Source organism: Coffea arabica, chromosome 2c (genome assembly GCF_036785885.1).
Source record: "Coffea arabica cultivar ET-39 chromosome 2c, Coffea Arabica ET-39 HiFi, whole genome shotgun sequence".
NCBI lineage: Eukaryota > Viridiplantae > Streptophyta > Magnoliopsida > Gentianales > Rubiaceae > Coffea > Coffea arabica.
Genome location: NC_092312.1, coordinates 16,981,789 through 17,005,074, shown reverse-complemented (window position 1 = coordinate 17,005,074; position 23,286 = coordinate 16,981,789). Strand labels below are relative to the sequence as shown.

Sequence of the window (23,286 nt, the reverse complement as noted above, 5' to 3'; positions counted from 1 at the left end):
GGATAATTTGAAAATACTGCCTTCATTTGGCCTCTAAAGGCCTTAATAATGCCTTCATTGCAGTACAAAATAGCATTGAATACAACATTACTGATATCTTACTAGCAATATAATATATCCCAACCTACACAATCACCCATTGCTGATTACTAGTAGCTTGTCACAATTCGCTAAAACGTAGCTCATCCTAATTTCTGGCGTTTTACACCAGCAAAACAAACAATAGCAACAGTGGCCTTTTACACCAGCAAAACAAACAACAGCAACAATGCCAACAACACTATTGCAGACACTAGTTTTCTTTCCCTTGCTCTTAGTTTTTCGATTGTGGCATCCTTAGTATTCATGCTCCGCAGCAAACTAGGTATCAAAACAGTGGATCTTTGGCATATTATCGGATCATATCACTCGAAATAGTTGCAACTTTTTTCATTTCTTTTGCCCTTCACGGTAAAAAAAATTACTTCAGAAAAAACATAAAATTCAGAAGTTGAAGCAAGAATTTGAGATAGCCCATACCTTCTTCATGCCACAGCTAAAATACTTTCTTCCAGGGTTGTTGTGTGTCCAAGAAGTAATCATCATTACTTGTAACTTACAGTGGCAAAGCTTTTGTGGTATCATGACAACATACAACTAGATAAGAAGACAAGACAAATCTGTCAAAATTATGCCATTAGTGTGAAGGATGAGGAAATCCAAACCACAAAATTTCAATATGTACAAGTCTTTGTCACGTACCGGTAATTGAATTTGGCTACAAGGATTTTTTCTACAGTTGGGGAAGAATAGAGAGAACTACAGAAATAAAGAAAAGGATAAATTGAATTTTGTTTTTGTTAAATAAAAATTCAATTATATAGTAGACTAATATTGATTAATATAATAACTTCATTTGCTAATTGTGTTTTGTCTTTGCTAATTAAAAAGTGGGGCGCCAGAAAGTTGGAAATAATTTTTATGGGTTTTTAGGCATAAAAATTTGAGAAAAGGATTTTAAATGCCGGCACGTGTTCTCACGTGACTTGTTTCCGGCAAAAAATGAAGAAAATCAGTTAATTGTCTACTTTCGAGCAAAATTGGATCGATTGGGGACCACATTTGTTCTCCCCAATAGATTGGGGACAGTTTCGCGCGTCTATAATACATTGGGGACCAAAACTCCAATTCTTCCAATTTTTAAACTTGTTTTATTTGTTTACAATCAACCCATAATATTGGGATCAATATTAATCAGCGACAATTTAATATTTCATCAATGTTATAACATACAGTATTAATCTTTCAGATGGACATCAGTGTAACGCAATTTTTACGCAACACAATTTTCATGCAAATAGATTAATCTTTAAGTTTAAGGGTAAAATACACTAAACCCCCTTGTGGTTTGGGTTATTATCATAAAGCCTCCTTATTATTTGAAAACCCCCAAAGAACCCCCTCCTGGTTTAGACTAATTTGGGTAATGAACGGAAATCGTCCAATTTGACGGGAAGTGAATTACACACGCTTGACAAGCGAGTGTGATAACAATACATCAAGGTTAATGTGATAATTTTATGTTTTTTTTTCTTTTCTTTTTTTTTCTTTGTTCTTCCTTTTTCTTCTTTCTTCTGAACCATTTGGAGTAGCAAAACTGAAGCAAAATTAACACCAACTTTTGTTAATCCGGTGACACTCGGCAAAAGATTCCACCAACGGAATCCAGTATTTGCTTCAACCCTTCACCAACCGAAGCAACCCAACACCTCAACCCTCAAACTCCTCGAAGCCTAAAACCATCTGCTTTTCCCGGTTGTTATAACTTGCACCACCAATTTGTAATTACAAATTTCTACTAGAAGGGAAAAAAAAATTTTCCCCAAACTCCTTCAGAATCATCATCATCTACCACCAAGTACAATTAAACTGGTCGGCCCGATACCTGCCCGGAGGCTGACGTGACCCAGACCCGTAAGCTCAACCGGACCTAGAGAAACCCGAGGACGAGACCACCCAGAAATGCGAAAATTATCATCATCAATATAAGGGTACCAATAGTACCGTGGGTTAGTTGTGAATTTGTGTCAAACGTCCACTTTAGGGCTGGCTGCTTGGTGAAATTGAGGTTATTGTTGTTGCCCCCGGAAGTGGATTAATCGAAATCTTTGACAAGGGATTTCAACCAAGTAAACTTATGAAGAAATTGTGGCGGATAATCCAGCACCAGATTACAAGCACAATAGGGTGGCGAAGATGTCCACATGACGGAGTCATAGGCTGCCGGCTGAAGAAACACCATAGGATAGGTGATAGCATGGACCAGTTTGCCGGGAAAAGCAGCCAGTCGGAGTGTGGGATCACGTTGGATGAGTGAGATTTGAACAGGGATTTTGAAAGAAACAGATTCGGATTTGTAAACAAGAGAAGAGAATCTTTTGGAGACTAAAGGAACACCTGCAGAGGTATTTGGCTTCAAAAACTTTGTCAAGAATGACGGAAACTATTGCATCTGGTAATCGCTTGAATGGATCAACAATTTCTTTTCCTCGATGTTCTTCTGCAGCAGCTGCTCCAAATTTTTGAAATTTTCAAATGAGCCACTTGATGTTTTTTTATTCTCAAATGAAGTGAGAAAGTTTCTAAAATCTTATGTAAATCTTGAACTAACTTTTAGTATAGGTTGAAACAAGGTTAATATAGGAATTTCATATTTTCTGTTAAATTAGACGATTTCCGTTCATTGCCCAAATTAATTCAAACCACGAGGGGGTTCTTTGGGGATTTTCAAATAATGAGGAGGCTTTATGATAATAACCCAAATCACAAGGGAGTTTAGTGTATTTTACCCTAAGTTTAATAATGACGTTAGTATAAATGAGAAGAAAACTAAAAGTTGGCATGTATTAGATTGACAAGCACGGTTTAGCTCAAACAATTTTACGCTTAAACAAGTATAGTACTCACGTTGCTTCCAAAAAAAAAAGCAAAAAAAAAAAAGTTTAGTACTCACGTTACCATAAATCAGAGGAACAGGAAAAGTAGCCATCCACAATACTGAAAATTTACCACTCGAGAACTTGCTCGATTAGGACATGGAGTATGACAACTTGACGACCAGGGAACGGGGGAAACGCCTAGCCCTCCCCAACTAATTTAATTTGTTCATAGAAATTTAGAACAATTCTTATACAATATAACACGCGGTTGAAGGTCCTGGTGGCCCTAGTATATGGTTTCATCCTTACTGGTTTCTGGATTACCAATTAATCTTTACCCGCCACCCATCCAGCAGAAAGGCAAGTCAGCCACCGCGCTGCTTAGTCGTTTGGACGTGCCTTCTTACTCCTCCTCCACCCCCCCTCTCTCTCTCCATTGGCTGTGTGTGTTAGACGGCGTAAGTGGAATTCGAGCCCTTCCTTCCAGTCTTTTCGATCGGCATCAAGATACTGTTTCTTGGACTCTAATTATTCGAGGTTAGATTGTTCTGGGACAATAAAAGATAAGTATATAAAAGAGTGGGGCAGTATATATCATGACAACGACGGATAAATACAATGTCGAAGCAGCTGAGCTTCTTGCTAACGAGGCATTGGTATTTTGCACAGCTCCTTCTTGGATTAATTGTTACTTCTTTTTTAATCGTTCATGGTTTTGCCTTGAATCCCCCTTTGAGACGCATTCTTGCTGCAGCATTTGCCAATTTCGGAGGCTGTGCCGGTATATGAGCAACTTTTGGCTACTTTTCCTACTGCAGTAAGACTTCATTCTCACTCTTTTGCCAGAATAGTCGCCTTCATCTTAGCATCTTTGGTATTACTGTTGTATGTGTCCTATTAATTAAGCCATCTGGGATTCAAAACTGGTAGCTATTGGAACTGGGGATATCGATTTGAAGATCGTTTTCAGGGTATATAAATATAGTCAAATACTTCTTCTATTATCCGTTTGGCGTGTATGCTTAACGAATTAATGGTTTCATTTTTTGTAGTATAAGCTATTAGGAAAATTGCAGTACATAGAATTTTTATTACATATATGCTATGCTCTCCTGTGTTAGACTTGCTGAACGACAGTCTCAAATTTTGAAATGGCACTGGAAGTTGCCCTTAGTGCCAAATGGGAAAGAGAATAACAAGTAGCAATGTGTGTTTGCCTCGCTTAAGATGCCTGAGATGCATGAATACTAGTATCTTGCAGTAGGTTTTGCATTTCATTTAATTGATGTTAACTAGTTTTTTTTTTCCCACACAATCTTGAACTGGTATCAATCTGTTATATTTAGTTTGGAACATTTAACTGATGTTAATTGTACATATGTGTCAATTCTGGTGCTATTTCTTCTGTCCAGGCAAAATACTGGAAGCAGTATGTTGAGGCTCACATGGCTGTAAATAATGATGATGCCGTAAAACATATTTTCAGTCGCTGCCTGTTGAACTGCCTACACATTCCTCTTTGGTACGCCATATTACATGCTGTTTTACTCTTATCTTGTAAAGTCATAATTTAAAATCCATTTTACATGCCCAAACCTCACTACCCTTTACCCTTCCCCCATCCAAAGAGGAAAAGAATAATGGGAACACATCTTCAAGAAATTTGCATGTATGATGGGCCATCTTAGCTTGTCTACTTCATTTCTTCTTATAATTTTTTGATAAGATCTCTTCAGGCTTCTTTTCAAGTTTCACTCCATCATTTGCGCTTTCTGCACATAAACTTTGTATTGTATTGGCAACTATTTGGCATTGCAGGCGCTGCTACATCCGCTTTATTAGGAAGGTTAATGACAAGAAGGGGATAGAAGGTCAGGAAGAGACTAGGAAAGCATTTGATTTCATGCTTAACTATGTCGGTATGTCTCCCTTACCATTTTCTGAAGAAAATCGCTCTGTTTAGCTTCATGCCTGGTAGAGTTTATTACAATGTGAACAATTCGTTATCTCTTTAATGTTATAATTCGGTAGATTCATTATTGTCAACAAGATATATTACTTGGCCATATGACTATTGGAATTTTGAAAATCAATTGTCTATAATGAACAATTGTTGAACTGCAAAGAACGATGATTGGAAGCCTAAGTTTAAAAGATGTAAGGATTGAATATTGATGTCTAAGAAATTATTTGAAATATGGTGAACACCACTGAAAGATAAAAAGGACATGTAGGTAAAAAGTGCATAATTCTGATGTAAAGTTACATCATAGCCGCATAAGTTGTAACTAGTTCAAGAGCAAGATAAGAAGAATGTGAGAAATTGCAGGAGGCAAACAGAGACTTTTCCTGCTGCTGGAATTGATGATCTCTTCTGTTTTGTTTGCATGAGAAGGTTCAAGATCTCCAGTGAAAATATGTACGAGTGAATGCCTGTACTCGTGTTTAATTAAAAATCTCAAAATTTCTTAATCATAGCATGTGGTAACAGGGGCAGACATCGCATCTGGTCCTGTGTGGATGGAGTACACTGCATTCTTAAAGTCCTTGCCGGTTGGAGATTGCTTCCCTCTACCTTTGCATAATTCGTGTTCATTCCTTTCACTTTTGTTCTTTCTGCCTTTGATTTCTCTCTCTTATAAGATGATGCTGCAGACTCAAAATTTGGCAGAAGAAACACAAAGGATGACTTCTGTAAGAAAAGCATATCAAAAAGCCATTATTACACCTACCCATCACATTGAGCAACTCTGGAGGGAGTATGAAAATTTTGAAAACTCAGTTAGCCGTGCCCTGGTAATCACTGCTTATTTTTATTATTCCAGTGTGATATGAAAGTGGTGAAGTTATGAGCTATTGAGATAGTTAAACACTAGAATAACCAAGAAAAGTTTGCGGCATCCAAGTGTAGGTTTTCAAGAAATAGTTTGCTTATATTTTCATTTCTTAGTCATAGCTTGCATCTCTGGAAGGAATCCATGACAAACTTTCTTAGTCATGGATTGCATCTCTGGAAGGAATCCATGGCAAACTTTATAAATTGTTCAATCGGGATGTGATTAATCAAACGGTTGGGTGTCAAGGAGACTAATATGCTGCATGCATACATAGTTGTTGGTCAAGTATGAGGTTGAGGACTTATTCATTGTAAAGAAAACTCTTGCACTGACTTTTATTCTGCTATTTCCATGATAATTTTAGAGTGATTATGTCCAAAAACTGATAAGTGATGATCTCTTGATATATTATAATGCAGGCAAAAGGATTGTTGTCTGAATATCAGCCAAAATATAACAGTGCAAGGGCTGTTTACAGGGAGAGGAAAAAGTTTGCCGATGAAATTGATTGGAATATGCTTGCTGTGCCACCATCTGGTACTTCCAAGGTAATCTCCTCTGTCTTATTTTAGTCCTTGGTGAGTCCATTTTCCATGTGACAAAAATGCTGGAATCAGCTTTCATGGCTTAGTGGTATGTATAGTTTATAAAGTTGTTAGATTTTGGGGAAAAGTGATTTCTATTAAGTACCTTCAGTGTCTCATTCCTACAAATTAAGTAATTATAAAGCTAAAACAATATGAAATGTACTTCTCAAAATTTCATGCATCAGCATTGGTTTTCCTCGTAGTATTTGACTAAGACATAAAAGAAAGGTGAGGGATTGGTTTCGATCTGTATGAACAGCTGACAAAAGTTTTGAACAATTGCACTACCAAATGATATGTTGTAATTTAGCATCTTTTCTGTTGCAGGAAGAAATGCAGTGGATAGCATGGAAAAGGTTCTTAGCCTTTGAAAAGTAAGCACCCAGGGTATTCTACATTTGACATGGTACCTTATTTTAAATGGTACATGCGTGTCTTTTGAATTGATCTGTAGAGTAATTAATCTAGTTGTGTATATTCAAACATTTGGAAACTTCAAGCTCCACAGTTGGGCTAATTTATCGTTATGTAGTTTATGATTGATATTTTCATTAAGATCTAGCTTGTGTAATATTCTGTTCTTATATTTCAGAGGAAATCCCCAGAGGATAGATAGCGCTTCTGCTAATAAACGTATTGCATTCACATACGAACAGGTAGTGGAAAAAAAAATTAACTGTTCTTAGTTCCCCTAATTTGCATGCTGTTGCTTAATGCTCAGGAGCGTTCTAAGCTTGTATGATTATGTGGACTTCTTGGTCCTTCAGAGAAAGCCCACTTGGTGTAAAGATGTCTTGAAGCAAGACTTTAGGCGTAACATGTTATCATAGATTACCTTCAGTATCCCTGAAAAAGAAAATAAAAAATAATAAAAGAGTTGGATAGAAAGGTATTTGATTTGATCTAAAACTTTTTGTTAGTGTGAACTATTATCTAAGTAAGATCTGTCATGCCACTGCTCCTGAACAAGCTAATCCTAGTTTTCTGTAATTTCTGCTTGTGTATGGGTTTGTGGTAGCTGTTAGCCTGCTTGCTGCATTTGCACGTCTGAGAAATGCAAAAATGGTTTCTTCTTTGGGGAAATGCTGCACTGTAGAACTTTCTAGGCATTGGTTATGATGGTCTCAGATCAACATCCTGAGTTTTCATTTCTGTTGGAGTTGTATGTCTTGATTGGTATCTTGTGGTGAAACATAACTGCACTGTATGTATGTTTCTTTAAGCTTGTTTTTTGTTTGTACCTGTACGGCAGAAAGATTGCTAATTAATCAATTTCTTTGCTAGTGCCTCATGTATTTATACCACTATCCTGACATATGGTATGATTATGCCATGTGGCATGCAAAAAGTGGCTCTGTAGACTCTGCAATCAAAATTTTCCAGCGAGCTTTGAAGGCTTTACCTGGTATTACTTGTCATTCTGTTAATCTTCAGTTGCCATAAATTTATTCTTGTTCTGCTACTTGCGCTTAATCTACTGGAACTTGTTCTCTGCATATCTTTTATGTGTTTAAAATGTATAATTCATAGGTCCTGACTAGATTTTTCCGGTACTGGGTTGTTTGATTTTCCCTTTCTCTTTTGTGCACTGTTTCTAGTAATTTGTGTATTTGGGTCTTCACTTTCACGTGCAGATTCAGAAATGCTAAAATATGCGTATGCAGAGCTGGAAGAATCCCGTGGCTCGATTCAGGTTTGCCCAATGTTTCACCTGCTTTCTTTTCCATTTGTATAGGCTCCTCTTGTTTTTTAATGCAATTTAGTTTGATGTAGGCGTCAAAGAAAGTATATGAAAGTCTTCTTGGTGATGATGGCAATGCTACTGCTCTTTCACATATACAGGTTCTTGCCTTCAATGCCATCTGTCTGCTAGATAATTTGCAACCATATATTGTGATTATGAATGTCACAAAATTTTTGGGTTTTTTCTGCCACTGACTGTTTTTGGGTTTCTGCTCTTAACTTTCTTTTGAGTAATTATAGCGTAGATAAGGAAAGAAGTTTGTTTTTCTTCTCCTGTGCTTACAGCATGTGTCTCATTTGTTTTTTGATTTCATTGTGGAAAGCCATTTTATGTTCAATTTTGTGCATGCATCTTAATCTTCAGCTCAGTTACGTGGTAGGTCTCTTATTTTAACATATTAATATATCAAATGTTGTACACTGCAGTTTATCCGCTTTCTAAGAAGAACAGAAGGGGTAGAAGCAGCACGTAAATACTTTATGGATGCACGGAAATCTCCTAACTGCACTTACCATGTTTATGTAGCTTATGCGATGATGGCATTTTGTCTTGACAAGGATGCAAAGGTGATTGATAATATTGTATAGGTGGTTTGGGTTTTGTATGCTTTTCTTTGTATTTCAACTATATTATACCTTGATGAAGAGTTCTCTTCGAGGATCTCATTGCAAGTGGAAAATATTGATCAGATTTTCTTACCAGAAACATATAATATCATATTTGTCTTTCTAATATGATTAGTATAATTAGGCTCCTAGTGAAGTATCCTTTCTGAACCATTTTTGGTTCCTTACTGTCAGATGAAACCTAAAAGCAGAAAGGAGAAGGAAAATAAATTCCTCTCCTGCTTTTTTCATCTCCTTTCTGTGAATACGTTGTTGAGAACCAGAAGCTTTCTATTATCTTTAGGAAGAATTACTCATGAGCATTGATTTCTATTACATGTTTTAGGATAATAAGGATTCTCATTTTGTCCAGTTGTAACACATTAAGTTTTTAAACACTTGGTGAGACTTCCATCTCCCCAGACATTCTCCTATCTTTGAGGTAGTTTGACATTCATATTCAAATAATTCTTGGCATCTATGTTATGACAGGTTTTTAGGTCTTGGAATTTCAAGAGACTAGTTTGTCCCCTAAGGCTGTTGATTTGTATTCCCCCCAAAGAAGAAGAAGAAGAAGAAGGGGTAGAAATTGAGTTTGGAATCAAACATCAAGGCATTTTTTAATCAGACTAGTCCAAAATATTAAAAAGAAAAACCAGGAAAACTGCTTATATTTGAAAGGGTAAAGTGGAATAGAGAAGTCTCAACTAAATGATTAGGACTTCTTTCAAATATTTATGAAATTTAGAAGTAGCTGATTGTAGAAAAGATTTCATAAATATTCCATACAAACTCAAGACAAGATCCTCTAAAATTCATTTATTTTTTGAACTTATCTATATGGTTTGGAAAAGAAACACAAACGTAGATTATGCAATACAAAGGTGAAGACACTGCACAAATTTTGTTCAAGGAAAATTTGATGTTATCTGATATGATTGATCACTATTGCAGTTTGCGCACAATGTTTTTGAAGCGGGGCTGAAACGATTCATGCATGAGCCATCATATATCCTTGAGTAAGTATGTTTAGTTCGAAGGGGATGCATTAAATATTGTTCAAAGGATTAATAGTAAGGAACCCGATTTGTCTTTGATAGGCAACTTAATTCATGGCATCAGGTCCATGCTGTATTCCTTTGACTTTGTTAAGGTTAGTCTTGTGAGGAGGACCAATAATGTCCCAGCCCATATTATGTCTAAGTTAGCGTTATCCTTTGAGGGAAGTAGAGTCTGGTTTGTAGACTTTCCCAAGCCAGCTACTGATGCTGCTATTGCTGATTTGCTATAAATGGGTTTTCCCTTATCAAAAAAAAAAAAAAGTATGTTTAGTTCAAACTTTAGAGTTGTATAGGAGATTATGATCAACTGTTGGTGGTTATGATATTTTGACAAGCATCCAAAAGTCAAGTCACAGACTCATAATATTATCGCCAAAATGTGAATATTATTGATCAATCATATTGCACCATTTTACCTTCTTAAAGGGAATTGAAAAGTCATTATGTTAGTATTTTGATTGGATGAGGAAAGAAAAATAAGCCAGAACAAGGAAGCAGAATCATCAAACCTGTTCAGTAGGTGTCTGTGATTATTGCTGTGTGAAGCAGAAATCTTATTTTCGTAGGCACGAAAAATTCCAATTACAGTCTCCTGATGTGATCTTGCAGATATGCAGATTTTCTATCCCGCTTGAATGATGATAGAAATATTCGGGCATTATTTGAGAGAGCATTAAGCTCACTCCCACCTGAGGAATCAGTTGAGGTAGTTATACTTGGACCATGTGCTTCTTTTACAACATACTATTGTTTTTAGCAAAGATTTATAAAATTATTTTTCATTTATCAATCTCTTATAAATGACACAGTAATTTGATCTGTGATGCATGGCATTTCACCATAATGACTCATTTGGTAGCCATCCATTTGGAAATTTGCTGATTAATTTTACAGTTTGCTTTCTCTAGCGGAAGCCTTCTTTTTCAAGTTACATGGGCTTGCATTGGTTTTATAGTTTCTTCTTTTGTTGTTGGTTCAGTCCAACCCCATGCTGTTCAATGATAAAATTTCTATACATCTTCCATTCTTAGGTTTTCATCACTCAGTTTTGTGAGTTTCAAATGTCTAAAAATTTGTTTAAGTTGTCCCTGAGTTGATTATTCCAAGCACTAAAAAGATGCAGTTACTACATGCTTGAACCATTCTAGGAATAACATTCTAATTACAACTTGGGTTCTGTTATTTGAATAGTCATTGATGACATTGGACTACTGCATCTTTATTTTGCTACCTTTCCTGAGCTTACTTCCTGGCTGTCCTTCTGTGTTGCCCTAGAAAAGTTTTTACAAGTCTGCCTTAGTACTAGGCATTGAATGATAGTCATGAATGTAGTGAAATACTGAATATCATAGTTTGCTTTCATTGCCAAATGAAGCAACTGGTTTTTGCAACTTCAGTGTGCACGTAGTGTGTTATTTTTACCAGAAAATTGAAGCTTTACCATTTGGTTCTTCACTCTATTTTTTTTTTTTTTTTTGGTATTTTGCATAAATGATAGGCTTTTCTTGAAGTGCCGTAGCAGAAATTCACTCTTCTTTTGCAGATCTGGAAAAGATTTACTCAATTTGAACAAACATATGGAGATCTTTCTAGTATTTTGAAGGTAGCTCTCATTCTTTTCACCTGGACTTTATTTTATTTGTCTGAATGAATATACATGTATCCATTTGAGGTCCCTGAATCAGGTTGAGCAACGAAGGAAAGAGGCACTGTCAAGGGCTGGTGATGAGGGAGAATCTGCTTTGAATAGTTCATTGCAAGATGTTATATCACGCTATAGTTTCATGGACCTGTGGCCTTGCTCTTCCAAGGATATGGATCATTTGACTAGGCAAGAGGTAGATTGTGTACCAAGTTTTCTCTGTGTATATATTTTATGGTCTGCCTTTGGAACTGAAGATGATTTAGATCTATGTCTACTGAATATTTAAGGTATTTTTGCTATGATTTAACTTAGATTGTAATATTGCATTTGTTTTTAGTGGCTTTCAAAAAACATCACTAAGAAGATTGAGAAACCAACTCCTGCCAATGGTGTCAGTTCTGTAGGTAATTCTATCATATTGACATGCAAACTACTATCTAATCTGACTACCCTATTTTGATTTAATAACCTCTTTTCTTCGGTTACAGATAAGCGTTCTTCAGCAGTTTCTACCACTTCAAATTCTGTAAAAGTTGTTTACCCAGATACTTCAAAGATGGTGGTTTATGATCCAAGGCAAAAGATTGGTATATATTCTGCTGCTTATTTTCCTGTGTGTTCCATTTTGGTGAATTAGAAAGGTAGAAGGTGTGGATGTTTAGACTTAAGGAAAGACGTAGAAGGGGTAAATGCTAACACTTTGGGCCTAATTGTAATTTTCCTTGCAACAGCATTGGGGCTGATTAAGTGACATGAGAACAAAAAGTTATGTTAGGTATTCAAGTTTTGTGGATGTATATGAAGTATGGATTTCATTCACTCTTTCAAGGATAATTCCAGAAACTTTTCTTTGAAAATACACAATTAGGAACTCGGAGATTTCCTGGTTATTTGGTTAACTGAAAAAGTAAATAAGAATACGGCCAACTCTAAAATAAAAAATCGGAGATTTAATTCACTCTTTCAAATTTTTGTGAATGACCTTTTTGCGACTTCTAAAATTTGCCCACTTTCTTATTTTTGGGTGGGACTCTTTCCTTCAAGTTCAAGTTGGGAACATTTGGTATTTTTGATATTATTTTCTTTTCTATAAGTTTAAAGTTTGATACTGAAGGAACCATGGAGCTTGTTATTTGAGTTCATTTGACACAAAAGCATGAAAATACTCTTACTTTTGGGTGTCCAACTCATACAAGTCAAGTCTGGAGGTGGTTATGGTCTATTATGCATCATATTGCACTTAGGTATATTCTCTGAATTGTTAACTAAATACATTGAATGATAAAAGATTGGTACAACTATCATCCTCTGCTGATTTGGTCCAATTAAGGTATTATTGAAGTGGTTGAAGCTGTCTGCTTTAAAAATCATGAATTAGGAATTTAGTTTTTCTAGTTATCTTTGCAGTATCTCAAATTTTAGTCACTGGTTTCTTAACTTGATGCTGGACCTTTTTCAGGTCTCACGGGTCCTTTACAGCCTGGAGTTGCAGTCGCTTTACCTCCTAATGATACAATGGGTGCTGCTGGAGCACCTAATGTACTGAAAGATATTTTGAAAACCTTACCACCTGCATTGGCAACTTTTGTAGCAAACCTGCCAGCTGTTGAAGGTAATCCTTCAATTTTCTACTATTTCCTTTTATTTGTTTCCTGATTTCTTCTGACATGATTGGTGTTGGATGTCCTGTTACTTTTAGGTAGTTGCCCAGTTATTTGTACTGCTGATATTAATTCAGGACAATATCACTAGTCATCCCCTGCATATTGTTGGTAGTCCTAGCTTCTTTTTTTGGTGTTTGTTGCCTATTCTCTCCTGCTACCATAATTATGATTGACACCTTAAATGTCCAAAAGGCAAAAATCTTGCAAGCGTTTGGTCTTCTTTACACCATGGGTATATTTGATGCATACATTGCAGGTAGCAGGGTATTGCAATTATATTTTGATGCTACCGTATAACTTAGAATTGGAGCATTTTGTATTTCTTATTGTTTTTCTGACGTTCCATGTTGCCATTTGATTTGGTACTGCTTCCCCATTCATTTTATTTAAAAGTAATGTTGTTGTCAATTTTCTCTTTTGTGCCATACACGTTGAAAAAATTATGCACGTAATGTTGGTGCAATAATGAAACCTGGGCTTTAATTATCAGCAAGTAAATGAGGATACCAGGCAATAGTGGTGCAACAATAAGTTTGCGCTGTCTCAAAACTTTTTGGGGGGTTAGATTTACAAGATGTTTTTGCTTTTCCAATTTTGGAGTGCCTGAAACCTTAGGCCCTGGGAAGCTTATCTGGGAACTTTCCTTGATTATGTGCTGTTGTATCTCATGATTTGTCAAACGTATTTACGTCTTTCACAACAAAATGTAAAAGGATCTTTGACATCTCCTGCAACCTGATGCTCATTTCTAGTGATTTTTAGTAGCTTAAGCTTACTAGTAAAGGTTGCAACTTAAGATCCACCGGACTCTTCATGATGAGTTGACTATATTCTATAAAAGCTAATATTAGTTTGTGTGCTGAATGGTAGGTCCATCTCCTGACGTTGATTTTGTTCTAGCGATATGTTTGCAAAGCAACATACCACTAATGCCCGTAAGAACAGCAAACTCTACAAAACTGCAAACTGGTCCTGCTCCAAGCACAAGTGACCTATCTGGTTCATCAAAATTCAAGCCAACAAGAGATAGACATGCTGGAAAGAGAAAGGATGTAGACAGTATGTTGACAATCTTCTATTTCACCTGTAGTTTCTTTTTGTGCTGCATTATAGGTCTAAGTAGTCTTCTGTGCATGTCTGCTGTTATTGCCTGGTGAAGTCTCATTCATGAATTGCTATAAGGTCAGGTCCATAAAAACTGAGAACTATGCGTCTGTTTCTCACTTGTACCTTTTTCAACTTGCTTAACTCGTAGTTAAGTGAAATAGATATGGAATGGATGATGCATCTGTTTTCGATGGATTCACTTTGCTAGTGATCATGATGAACCAACTTTTATCCAGCTTTTGAGTGATTTGCCGCATTGAACACTACAACTGACAACCCAATGTTCTTAATATTTACTGTAGAACAAGATGATGAGGACAGTACAACAGTTCAAAGCCAACCTCTTCCAAGAGATGCTTTTAAATTACGGCAATTACGAAAGGCTCGTGGTGCCAGTTCACAAACTGGATCGGCATCTTATGGGAGTGCATTTTCTGGGGAGATGTCTGGAAGCACCGGTTGATTTGCTTTTATCTGTTCTTTAGTATTTTCCTTTTTTTTTTCCCCATTTCTTCTGTAAATAACCCCGTAGCCTTTGTAACATTTATCTTTCACCATTCTTGTGACATTTACACAGCCTTAAAGTAATTAACCTTGTGATTCTGATTTGGTTTTCGTACTTTGATCAATCAATTACGTTCAAAGGTTGTCGTCTCGAACATTCTATTGCCTCAGAATATGTCAATCAGTGTAGCGAGGTGGGACGTATTTGTCTTCCTCTGGTGCGACCCGTACGGGCGTCTGCTGCCTGCCTTCCTAAATTCTCCTTGGTCTGGCTATTGCACGAACCATGCGCATGAATTATGAGAGATCACACTGAGTGGAAATGCAGGTTACGCAGGGAGAAGCTCCCGGCTGAAACGAAGGGAATTTAATGCAGACTCATTATTGATTCTTAAAGGTCTGTCGCAGCTCAGTTTCGGAAACCAAAACCACTGCAACCCAAAATCATGTTTAGTAACAAGAGTAAGCCAAGTTGTAAACAGAAGTTTTACTAACTAATCTTGACATTGCCCCAAAATTTTTTTTCCCAGTTCAGCGCACTAGATGTGGTATAAATTGACAACCGTCCCAAATTGAAGCCTAAAATTCTAGGGGTTGTGGTGCTGGGTTTTGGCTGTTGAAGAGGACCAGCTTCCTTACAGGGGCTTAAGCGCCAAACACCCATTGAACAGCTAAACTGTGAAAGCCTGACCATTTGTCATATCAGCCAAAATGCTTCAAATCACAAAAATGTCCAGAGTCCATTGTAGCTTCACCCAAACAAATTTGACCAAAAGCATGTGGTAAGTTCAAAAATTTGAGCCAAAACCAGAAACGTCTTATTGTTCTTGAGTTGATAAGCTGAAGTTCCTTCCTCTGAATGCTCAACATAATTTGCAAAAGGAAGCAAAACTGCAGCAGAAGATTATTTCACTGTAAGCAATAATTATATAATTGCACATCATTCCAGGAAAACCACAAGTACAACATCAAGAAAACAATAACAAAGACATAAAAGTTCCAAAAGGAAAATAAGACAGCATATTTGCTCTGCAATGTTAAACAAATTCTTGTGAGGATTAATGTCTACACCTGTCAAATGTCCTTTCAACATATCAGACGGTGTCTTCTGTACTAGCCGTGGATGCACCCACTGTAGTTTCTGATGACTTCTTTGGTCTTCTATACCATAAAAATGCAAACCACAGAGTCCTCAACAATGCACCATTTGCAAAATGTGGAATTAGAAGACGTCCCCAGTATGGATAGTAAGGCCCTGGCCACTTGATCAGTGTGAAAAATATAGCAACCGCAATGAGATGCCAGGGGACTTCTGCATTCTGAAAATCCCTCCAAAAACATTGTCATAAATCTAGTTAGAATTCATTTTCATTTGTATTACAAAAAAACATATCAATCAAGTTAGAGCAAATTTGCCTACACTAAATTACTTATTTGATAAAAAAAGAGAGGAAATTGTATACTAAGAGACATCTTTCGGCATCTTCTGTTGTCCAATAATAAATAGGTCATTCAATGATGATCCAGTCATTCACTATTGTAACAGAAATCCATTCCGTTCAGGTCTGCATACAATAGTGGTTCCATTAACTCTTTTTCCAAGTGGAAGGGAATTCATTTCCTATTGAGACAAAGAGGACATCCAAATGGTCCAAAAAGCGCACTGTTCCTCATGCACCAAGAGCCCCAGCCACCATACTATTTTGCACATTTTCATCGGCAAAGCATCAAGTATTGGACTTGTTCACGGCAAAAAAACAGGTAAGAAAACATGATTATCTCAAGATATCCCAGGTTCACTTTTCCAGAATAGCCAACTAGCAGAATCCTAATTCCAAAACATGCTTGTCCCGTTACGGACTATTTGAAAATGTCGTATCCAAAAGAATTACCTTAAGAGATGGAGATGACTCCAGTGCTGCTGTTCTCAAGATCCCAGCAACAGCAGCGCCAACAAGAAATGGAAGTGGGACGAAATATAGTTTCCTCTCATGTGCACAGTAGGACATTTCGCTAAGGCAAGAAACAGCAAATACGGGTAGAGACAAGTATTTGATAACCACCAAGGCAGTGTCAAGAATGAGTTGAATGAAATTGTCAAATGCTCTATTCCAAGGGAAACTCTTGACAGGCTGAGGAGAACCATCCCAGAGTTGTTTAGCCTTGTGAACAATGTGGTCAAATTTCAGCTTCCCAGATTCATCTGACCGTCCTGCAGTCATATTCATTGCACACAATATATGGGGCTGGGTAAATTTACACATCCCTTTTGGTTTGACACTTACAATGTAGTTTTCCATCTGAATGCATGGTAAAAATCCCTGCTACAGAAAGAAGAAACTTCTTGATATGAAACATGTAGTGTATCACAGCTAAAATCCAGATTTGTATGTCAAATAGACTTCACTAGAGGTATAGGAATAAGGCAGTTCCGTAGCAGTTTCTTTTATTCAAACAATTACATTACTAATGATTGAATAAGCGCGGAGAAAATTTATGCAAAAACAGAAGTGTACAAAAGTCGGGGGGTTTGCCATCCAGGGAGGTGGCATTTCAATGCAATCTCTTGTCATTCCTTTGGACAAGGCAGTAAGCAAAGGAAGTGTACAAAATCGAGAACAAAAGCCTTTTTATTTCATTTATTTTTGACCCCATAAAAAAGCAAACGAAGGCCAAAAAGTTGAACAAAATCCCATCTGACCAACTAGAACTGGAACACAGCTATCACAAATCACAGACAATCCATTGAGACAATTCCACCAAACTACCCAACAATTGTATTTTGTGCAGCAATCAGTTGGCATAACAATCATCATATATTTCTCTTCGAATTCCTATATTTCAATTTAATAAACAAGAGAAGAACGAGAGAACGAAAAATAAAAAGAACATATTAATGCCACCTATCTCAAATGTAACCCATATTACTAAAAAGAGTGTTGCTCATTTTCCTTGCCCTTGTCAGAAGACGAGTTTGGAAATATATGGTTCCAAAATTTCCCATCTATATCCTGCATTGGATAGAAAAACAAATGCAGAGAAAAAAAAAAAGAAAATCCCAAAGAAAGCAATACAAGTAATTCTCCATTTGGAACAGGAAGAGGAAAGACTACCCTGGTAGGGCCGCCTCACCTTGGATGAAGAAGCACGGGCTGTAGGAAAATTGAGTTTCAGTGCCATCTTCCTTCAGCACCCAACTACTTTACAATTACACCAAAACACTCGCACACAACTAATCGGTAATAATTCTTGGAGAAGCGCTTTACGATGTCAGAGAAAACGCCCCCATGAATAAGGCGTTAAGAGGAGCAGGAGGAGGAGGATGAGGATAAGGAGTCGTGATTCACACAGGCAGACCTGGGAACGTTTTCCTGTATAAGCGCGAAGACGAGATGACAGAAAGGAAAAATCCTCTCCCATAGATTTAGATAGTTGGGCTAAAGTCGGGGTGCAACTTTGACGTTTTCGTCCTCCTGCAGCTGAGTTAATCCACCAGGGGGCTCACTTGGAATCTTCGGTGATATGTTTTCTATGCCAATCCAATGTCATCAATAGTGTTGCGTCAAGTGTCATGTTATTATTTAAATTTGTGTTAAACCAAACCAAGTTGAATTATTAGAAAATTAAAGCGTAAATAATAACAAGACACTTGGCGCAATACTATTGGTGGCATTGGGTTGGCATAAAAAACATGTCATCGAGAATCCCAAGTTAGGGGAGCCTGGCCCAAACATTTTCTTTCGAACGTGAAAAGGGTAATACTACTACGTCAATGGCAAATTATTTTCTAAGTAGCTTATTGCAGATCAATATAAATTGAAGATGGTCCAACTTGAGAGAAGGATGGGTTGGATTGAGTGGTATAAAAATAAAGAATATCCTTATATTATATACGATTGAGTTTTGGTTAAAAAATAGGTTGAATTTCAACCGCATAGGTGGGGGCTTTCTGGGAATGTGAAATATTGTGTATTAGTTTAAAATCTTTAGGTACAAGTTAAGGAAACATGTATTTGGGTATGTTTACTGAAATGACCCTATTTTAATACATTTAAAGTTGTTATTGATGAGCCATCTCGGTATTGATGGAATGTTTAATTAGTGTGCAACCACTTTTGCATTTTGTACAACCCATATATGCTTGTGTGTTGGTGTAATTACCGGAATATCCCTTAACTACCAATAATTTCCCTTTTCAGCCGCAAATAACTGTTTGAGATGTTGCTTTGTCTGAAGCGTTTGAATGGCAATTGGATTTAGGAAATGAGCCAACGATTTCTCTATCAATAGTAGGAATCCATTTATCTATCATTTATAATCTGTATTTATGAGTCACAAACGTTGGTTAGTTTATCCCCTTTCAGTTTCAGGAGTTAAGTTTTCCCTTTTTGCCTTTGTCTACAACGATTTGTCTCATCGTTTCTGAGATCAACTCTGAAATTACCTATTATTTCGTCATTAGTTACACCCAATTCAATTGCTCAACCGTTGGTATATTAATTAGGGGTGGCAATCGGGTCCGTTTCGGGTTGGCAGGTCGGGTTGAGACTCGGGTATAACAGAAAACCCGCTGACCTAAACCTGACTCGCCAACCCGAAATGGGTTAGAATACCTGACACGAATTCGAAAATTTCGAATTGGCGGGTCAACCCGAAATGACTCGAAACTTAATTTTTATTTATTAATTTATCACTGTAATTTCTAATAAAATTTATTTTGTACAAGACTAATTACATAATCAAGTAATAAAAATTTAAATAAATAATCCCAAATCAAATCTAAAATAAATTAAAACACTATAAAAGTGTTTTATCCCAAACCAAATATAAAATAAATTAAAACTGTATAAAAATAAAAAATAATATAATACATTATTTGTCCAAATATAATAATTTCAACTTCACAAAGTTAAATAAATTCATTTACGACTAAGTGATTAATGCTTTGGAAAAAAAGAATAACTTAGTTTAGTTAGATAAAATAATTTTTATGTTTATTAAATTTTTTTTAATTCATAAAACTAGTTATCGGGTCATATCAGGTCACTCACGAGTTGACCCAAATTCGACTCATTTTCTTTTCGGGTCCATCAGGTTCGACCCGATTCTGACCCGAACCTGCGAAATCTCAACCCAAATCCATTAATTTCGCGTTAGATTTGTATCATGTTTTCAGGTCGTGTCGGAAATTGTCACCTAATGTTAATGCCTAAACTGTTGATTATCAGTTTCTCCCTGTTCGCATTTTAGAATTGAAATCATTCTACCCGGCTTCATGCTAATCAGCTCAGAATGCTCTTCAGTCCCAGCTACTCCTGGTGGTTCAGCGTGAGGTTAGATTTCACCCCCCCAATTTTTCAGTTCCTCCCTTAATTTTGTCGGTGTGTTCTTAGTACCTACAATTAGCGACTCTTATCGCGTTGCCTAACCCCAATTGGTCTGAGTTGGTTATAATTTTATAGGTTTGCAGCAATAGCAAGTAAGAGCTCTCGGTGGAGATTCTGGAATAAGGTTAGCTTTTTGTGTTGCTCTGCCTTTCTGCATTATCAACGACCTTCAATTTGATACAGTTTTATAGTAACGCTGTGTGAATTGATTGATTATATCGTTTATCTTTTCATACTAAGTTTTATTTCTTCTCACAATGTACTATTGTTTGTTCGATAAAAAAACCAAACACCCGCGCGATGCGCGGGCACTCCCCCCTAGTGTAAGTGAGAAGTTTTAGTTTCGAAACCTCTCGTTTACGGTTGAAAAAAAAAAAAGAAGGAAGTTTATTAACACAAAAAATTCATATTTACAGGAAAAAGAATGTTGAGACCCCTACTAAGACCAAAAAAAAAAAAATTATGTTACAAGAGAGTGTGGAGCCAGCACATTTTTTTTTTTTTGGGGGTACAGGTGAAGGGCCTAAGGGCCATTAAGTAGAATACTTCTACCCCAGATGCATCTGGCCCAAGAACCCCTCTTGCGGCCCTTGGGGGTCCCGACTAAGAAGAGTCATTCCTGGGTTGATTAGAGCAGGTTTTCCCTTCTGTGAGTTCTCTCTCGATCTATTAGCATTAGTCTCTCCTTTTTTTTCTTCTTTCAATTTTCTTTTTTATGATTGTAGTGTATTACTAGTTATTTGCTGCTAACCCTGAACAAAATTACTATTTATGTACGCGTACACATGTGCTTTGCATGGGATAGCGTAGCGCTAACAGAGTACCAAGTCAAATATCACAAAGCAAAATGAACCTTCATTTCACTCAAACTATCTGAAATTATTATATACATACATATATATATATATATATATATATTACAGAGTAGCCATATATTGCAATCTTGCAAACAAGCCCAAACAATAGAGAAGTCTTGGATGGACCGTATGTAGGGTATGTACAACAATACCAACACTAGCTTTTATTCGTACTCACACAACACCTGCAATGTCTACTACGAAAGCCACGGATGACTTTTTGAGCTCAACATCTAGTAATCAGGTGCAGGGGTGTACCAAGCAGGGCATGTTCCCTTTGTCCTGAGCAATCTGGTGAAGGGTGAATCAGGCATTCTGGCTCTCTCTTCTTCTTCAAGTTCTTCCCTTGACTTTGGCAATCCATCAGGGACTGGACGAGCCCATGTCCCTGTTTGCTCAGAATTTGAGTTCTTCTCAGATTTGTGGAGCCCCTTTTTGGCTTTGTGAATCTCTGCAATTCCGTGTAAGCAGCCAATCAGAGATTTCGCTCCACCGGCTTCAATTATCAGCCTCTCTATCTCTTCCTTTGATGCCTCTTTCTGCACAGACTCCAAGAAATCAGCAGGGGAGAACCCAACACAAATTATGGCTTCTACTTCCGTTGCACAGTGTTAATTATTAAGCAATCACTACAACATTCTGATTTAAGCTGTTAGTTGCACTGCACTACAATAGGATGGTCCGTCCTTATGGATTTCTTTCAGTTTGAAATACATCATCAACAGATGAAAGAATCAAAACAGTTACAACTCCTCTATTTTACAAGCAATACAAATAAATTAGGACTATCGAGCAAAACCAAAGCTGTGAACCTTTTCATTTTTCTTCAGTTTCATGCTTCAAATTAAATACATAACTTACTTCAAGATCTTTGAGCTCAAAATATGCTTTCCAGCAGCTGTAGGAAGCGTCTCCTTCTAGAGTTGAACAGTACTCTACACACACAAAAAAACACAAACAAAGAAATTAGGAAACAATTAAATTCCATGACTAATAGTAATTATCTGTGGCTAAAATAATTTGGCTTAATTGGAGGACATCCGCTTGTATCAATTATACAGCATTTACAAGTTCATAGTTCCACAAAATGCAATACTAGTGGTTTGGATAGACCAGAGGAGAACTCAAACCAAACCATAATACTCACGGCAGTCGAGCAACAAATCTACAAACGTAAAAATACAAACTTTGTTTGATCAAATGAATAAGCTGAATTTAAAAAAAAAAAAAACCAGGACAGAAGAAATTGCGCTAACTTTTCATCAAAAAGTCAAGTAACCCCTATCAAAAAAGTGAATCAACTTGGGATTCATCCAGACTAGCAATCTTTGCTTGATGAATCCAAGGAAAAAGTATTTAGTGATAAAACTTGAAAAACTACATGCTTTTCATGAAAAACTCAATTACCGCATATGCAAATGCCAACCAAAAACATGGGCTTGCAACAAATTACAACCCTTAATTGCAATCCCATGCAACAAAGAGGCTTTCAAAGAAAAAACTAGAACCGAAGAATCATACCCGCAAGCTGGTTTTCGGATTTTTCAATCAAAGGAGGGTCTTTTAAGCCACGTTCAAACTTGGTTCTACTGAACGGTTCGAGCTTTGGTATATAAGAATTGTTTCTGGAAGATGAAGAGCAACAAACTGTCGAATTTAAACCAGACCTTGATCTTGAAGAATGATTAGATTCAAGAAGAAGCGAAGAAGAAGATAATGAAGATGTGAGAGGGAGCGATTGCAGTGGCATTGCTGCTACTGTGATTTTAGATAAGACTCAAAGGGCCATTAAACAAGGGAAACACTTTTTCAATTGATTATTTTATAGGCTTTCAAGGTCCAATAATGCTAAGGACCACGGTGGAAGAAGAAAGCAATGGATAAGGATGAGATATTTATTTTTAGCGTCACAGATATTTTCCAATCTTGGGCTGTGACAGAGGAATACTAACCGTTGATCATTCGTATGAGTAAATGATTATTTTATAGATTGGCCTTTGTGGGGACCAACAAGGGCTTTAAAAAGTACTAACGGGATGGGATGGGACGGGACGGGACGGGACGCGGCGGCCTTCGGGAGAGTTTGTGTAAAGCAATGGGCGCTGACCTTTTCTTACTTAGACAGGCCAGAGATCGGCTAGTGGTGCAGTTGGATCGGCTAGACAGGCCCATCGTTTCTTTTCTAGTCATCGAATTTCTTGGATGCTTGTTTCTTTCTTGCAGCCCCCCAAAAGACAAAATTCCTCATCTTCGGGGAAACTAGAGAACTTTCTCTAAAATACGTTCTTACTTTTAGCGAATCTGTTGGAGAGATATTCGGTTCATGCGTGTAATCGGAACTCGCGTAAAGAAACAACTCTTACAAGAAAT

At 36.9% G+C, this 23,286-nt stretch overlaps 3 protein-coding genes across 8 annotated transcripts; 1 reads left to right on the top strand and 2 right to left on the bottom strand.

Annotated features, from left to right (window-relative positions):
• The first annotated feature begins 1,600 nt into the window (after positions 1 to 1,600).
• LOC113726391 (cleavage stimulation factor subunit 77) lies at positions 1,601 to 14,771 on the top strand. Of its 3 annotated transcripts, none has more exons than XM_072074768.1 (22): positions 1,601 to 3,574; positions 3,673 to 3,735; positions 4,331 to 4,440; positions 4,737 to 4,837; positions 5,410 to 5,471; positions 5,562 to 5,714; positions 6,175 to 6,303; positions 6,670 to 6,716; positions 6,935 to 6,998; positions 7,627 to 7,747; positions 7,977 to 8,035; positions 8,116 to 8,184; positions 8,512 to 8,652; positions 9,646 to 9,710; positions 10,362 to 10,458; positions 11,296 to 11,355; positions 11,438 to 11,590; positions 11,735 to 11,801; positions 11,886 to 11,984; positions 12,857 to 13,009; positions 13,932 to 14,120; positions 14,471 to 14,771. In XM_072074768.1, exons 1-22 carry the CDS (start codon positions 3,515 to 3,517, stop codon positions 14,629 to 14,631), a joined length of 2,223 nt encoding a protein of 740 aa, XP_071930869.1. In that variant the 5' UTR covers positions 1,601 to 3,514; the 3' UTR covers positions 14,632 to 14,771. The 3 variants fall into 3 exon arrangements, with proteins under 3 accessions (XP_071930869.1, XP_027105884.1, XP_027105885.1); XM_027250083.2 differs by having other exon boundaries at positions 1,602 to 3,574; positions 5,574 to 5,714; XM_027250084.2 differs by lacking the exons at positions 1,601 to 3,574; positions 3,673 to 3,735; positions 4,331 to 4,440 and adding an exon at positions 5,248 to 5,337 and having other exon boundaries at positions 5,574 to 5,714.
• A 253-nt stretch (positions 14,772 to 15,024) lies between these two features.
• Positions 15,025 to 18,104, bottom strand: LOC113726389 (uncharacterized). Of its 4 annotated transcripts, none has more exons than XM_027250080.2 (4): positions 17,805 to 18,104; positions 16,565 to 16,996; positions 15,744 to 15,991; positions 15,025 to 15,563 (listed from the first exon to the last, which is right to left on the bottom strand). In XM_027250080.2, exons 1-3 carry the CDS (start codon positions 17,850 to 17,852, stop codon positions 15,767 to 15,769), a joined length of 705 nt encoding a protein of 234 aa, XP_027105881.1. In that variant the 5' UTR covers positions 17,853 to 18,104; the 3' UTR covers positions 15,025 to 15,563; positions 15,744 to 15,766. The 4 variants fall into 4 exon arrangements, with proteins under 4 accessions (XP_027105881.1, XP_027105882.1, XP_027105883.1 ...); XM_027250081.2 differs by having other exon boundaries at positions 16,565 to 16,993; positions 17,805 to 18,101; XM_027250082.2 differs by having other exon boundaries at positions 16,565 to 17,683; positions 17,805 to 18,099.
• Positions 18,105 to 20,892: 2,788 nt separating this feature from the next.
• LOC113726388 (CCG-binding protein 1-like) lies at positions 20,893 to 22,764 on the bottom strand. The gene is made up of 3 exons (XM_027250079.2): positions 22,438 to 22,764; positions 21,778 to 21,851; positions 20,893 to 21,455 (listed from the first exon to the last, which is right to left on the bottom strand). Exons 1-3 carry the CDS (start codon positions 22,664 to 22,666, stop codon positions 21,150 to 21,152), a joined length of 609 nt encoding a protein of 202 aa, XP_027105880.1. The 5' UTR covers positions 22,667 to 22,764; the 3' UTR covers positions 20,893 to 21,149.
• Positions 22,765 to 23,286: the final 522 nt, after the last annotated feature.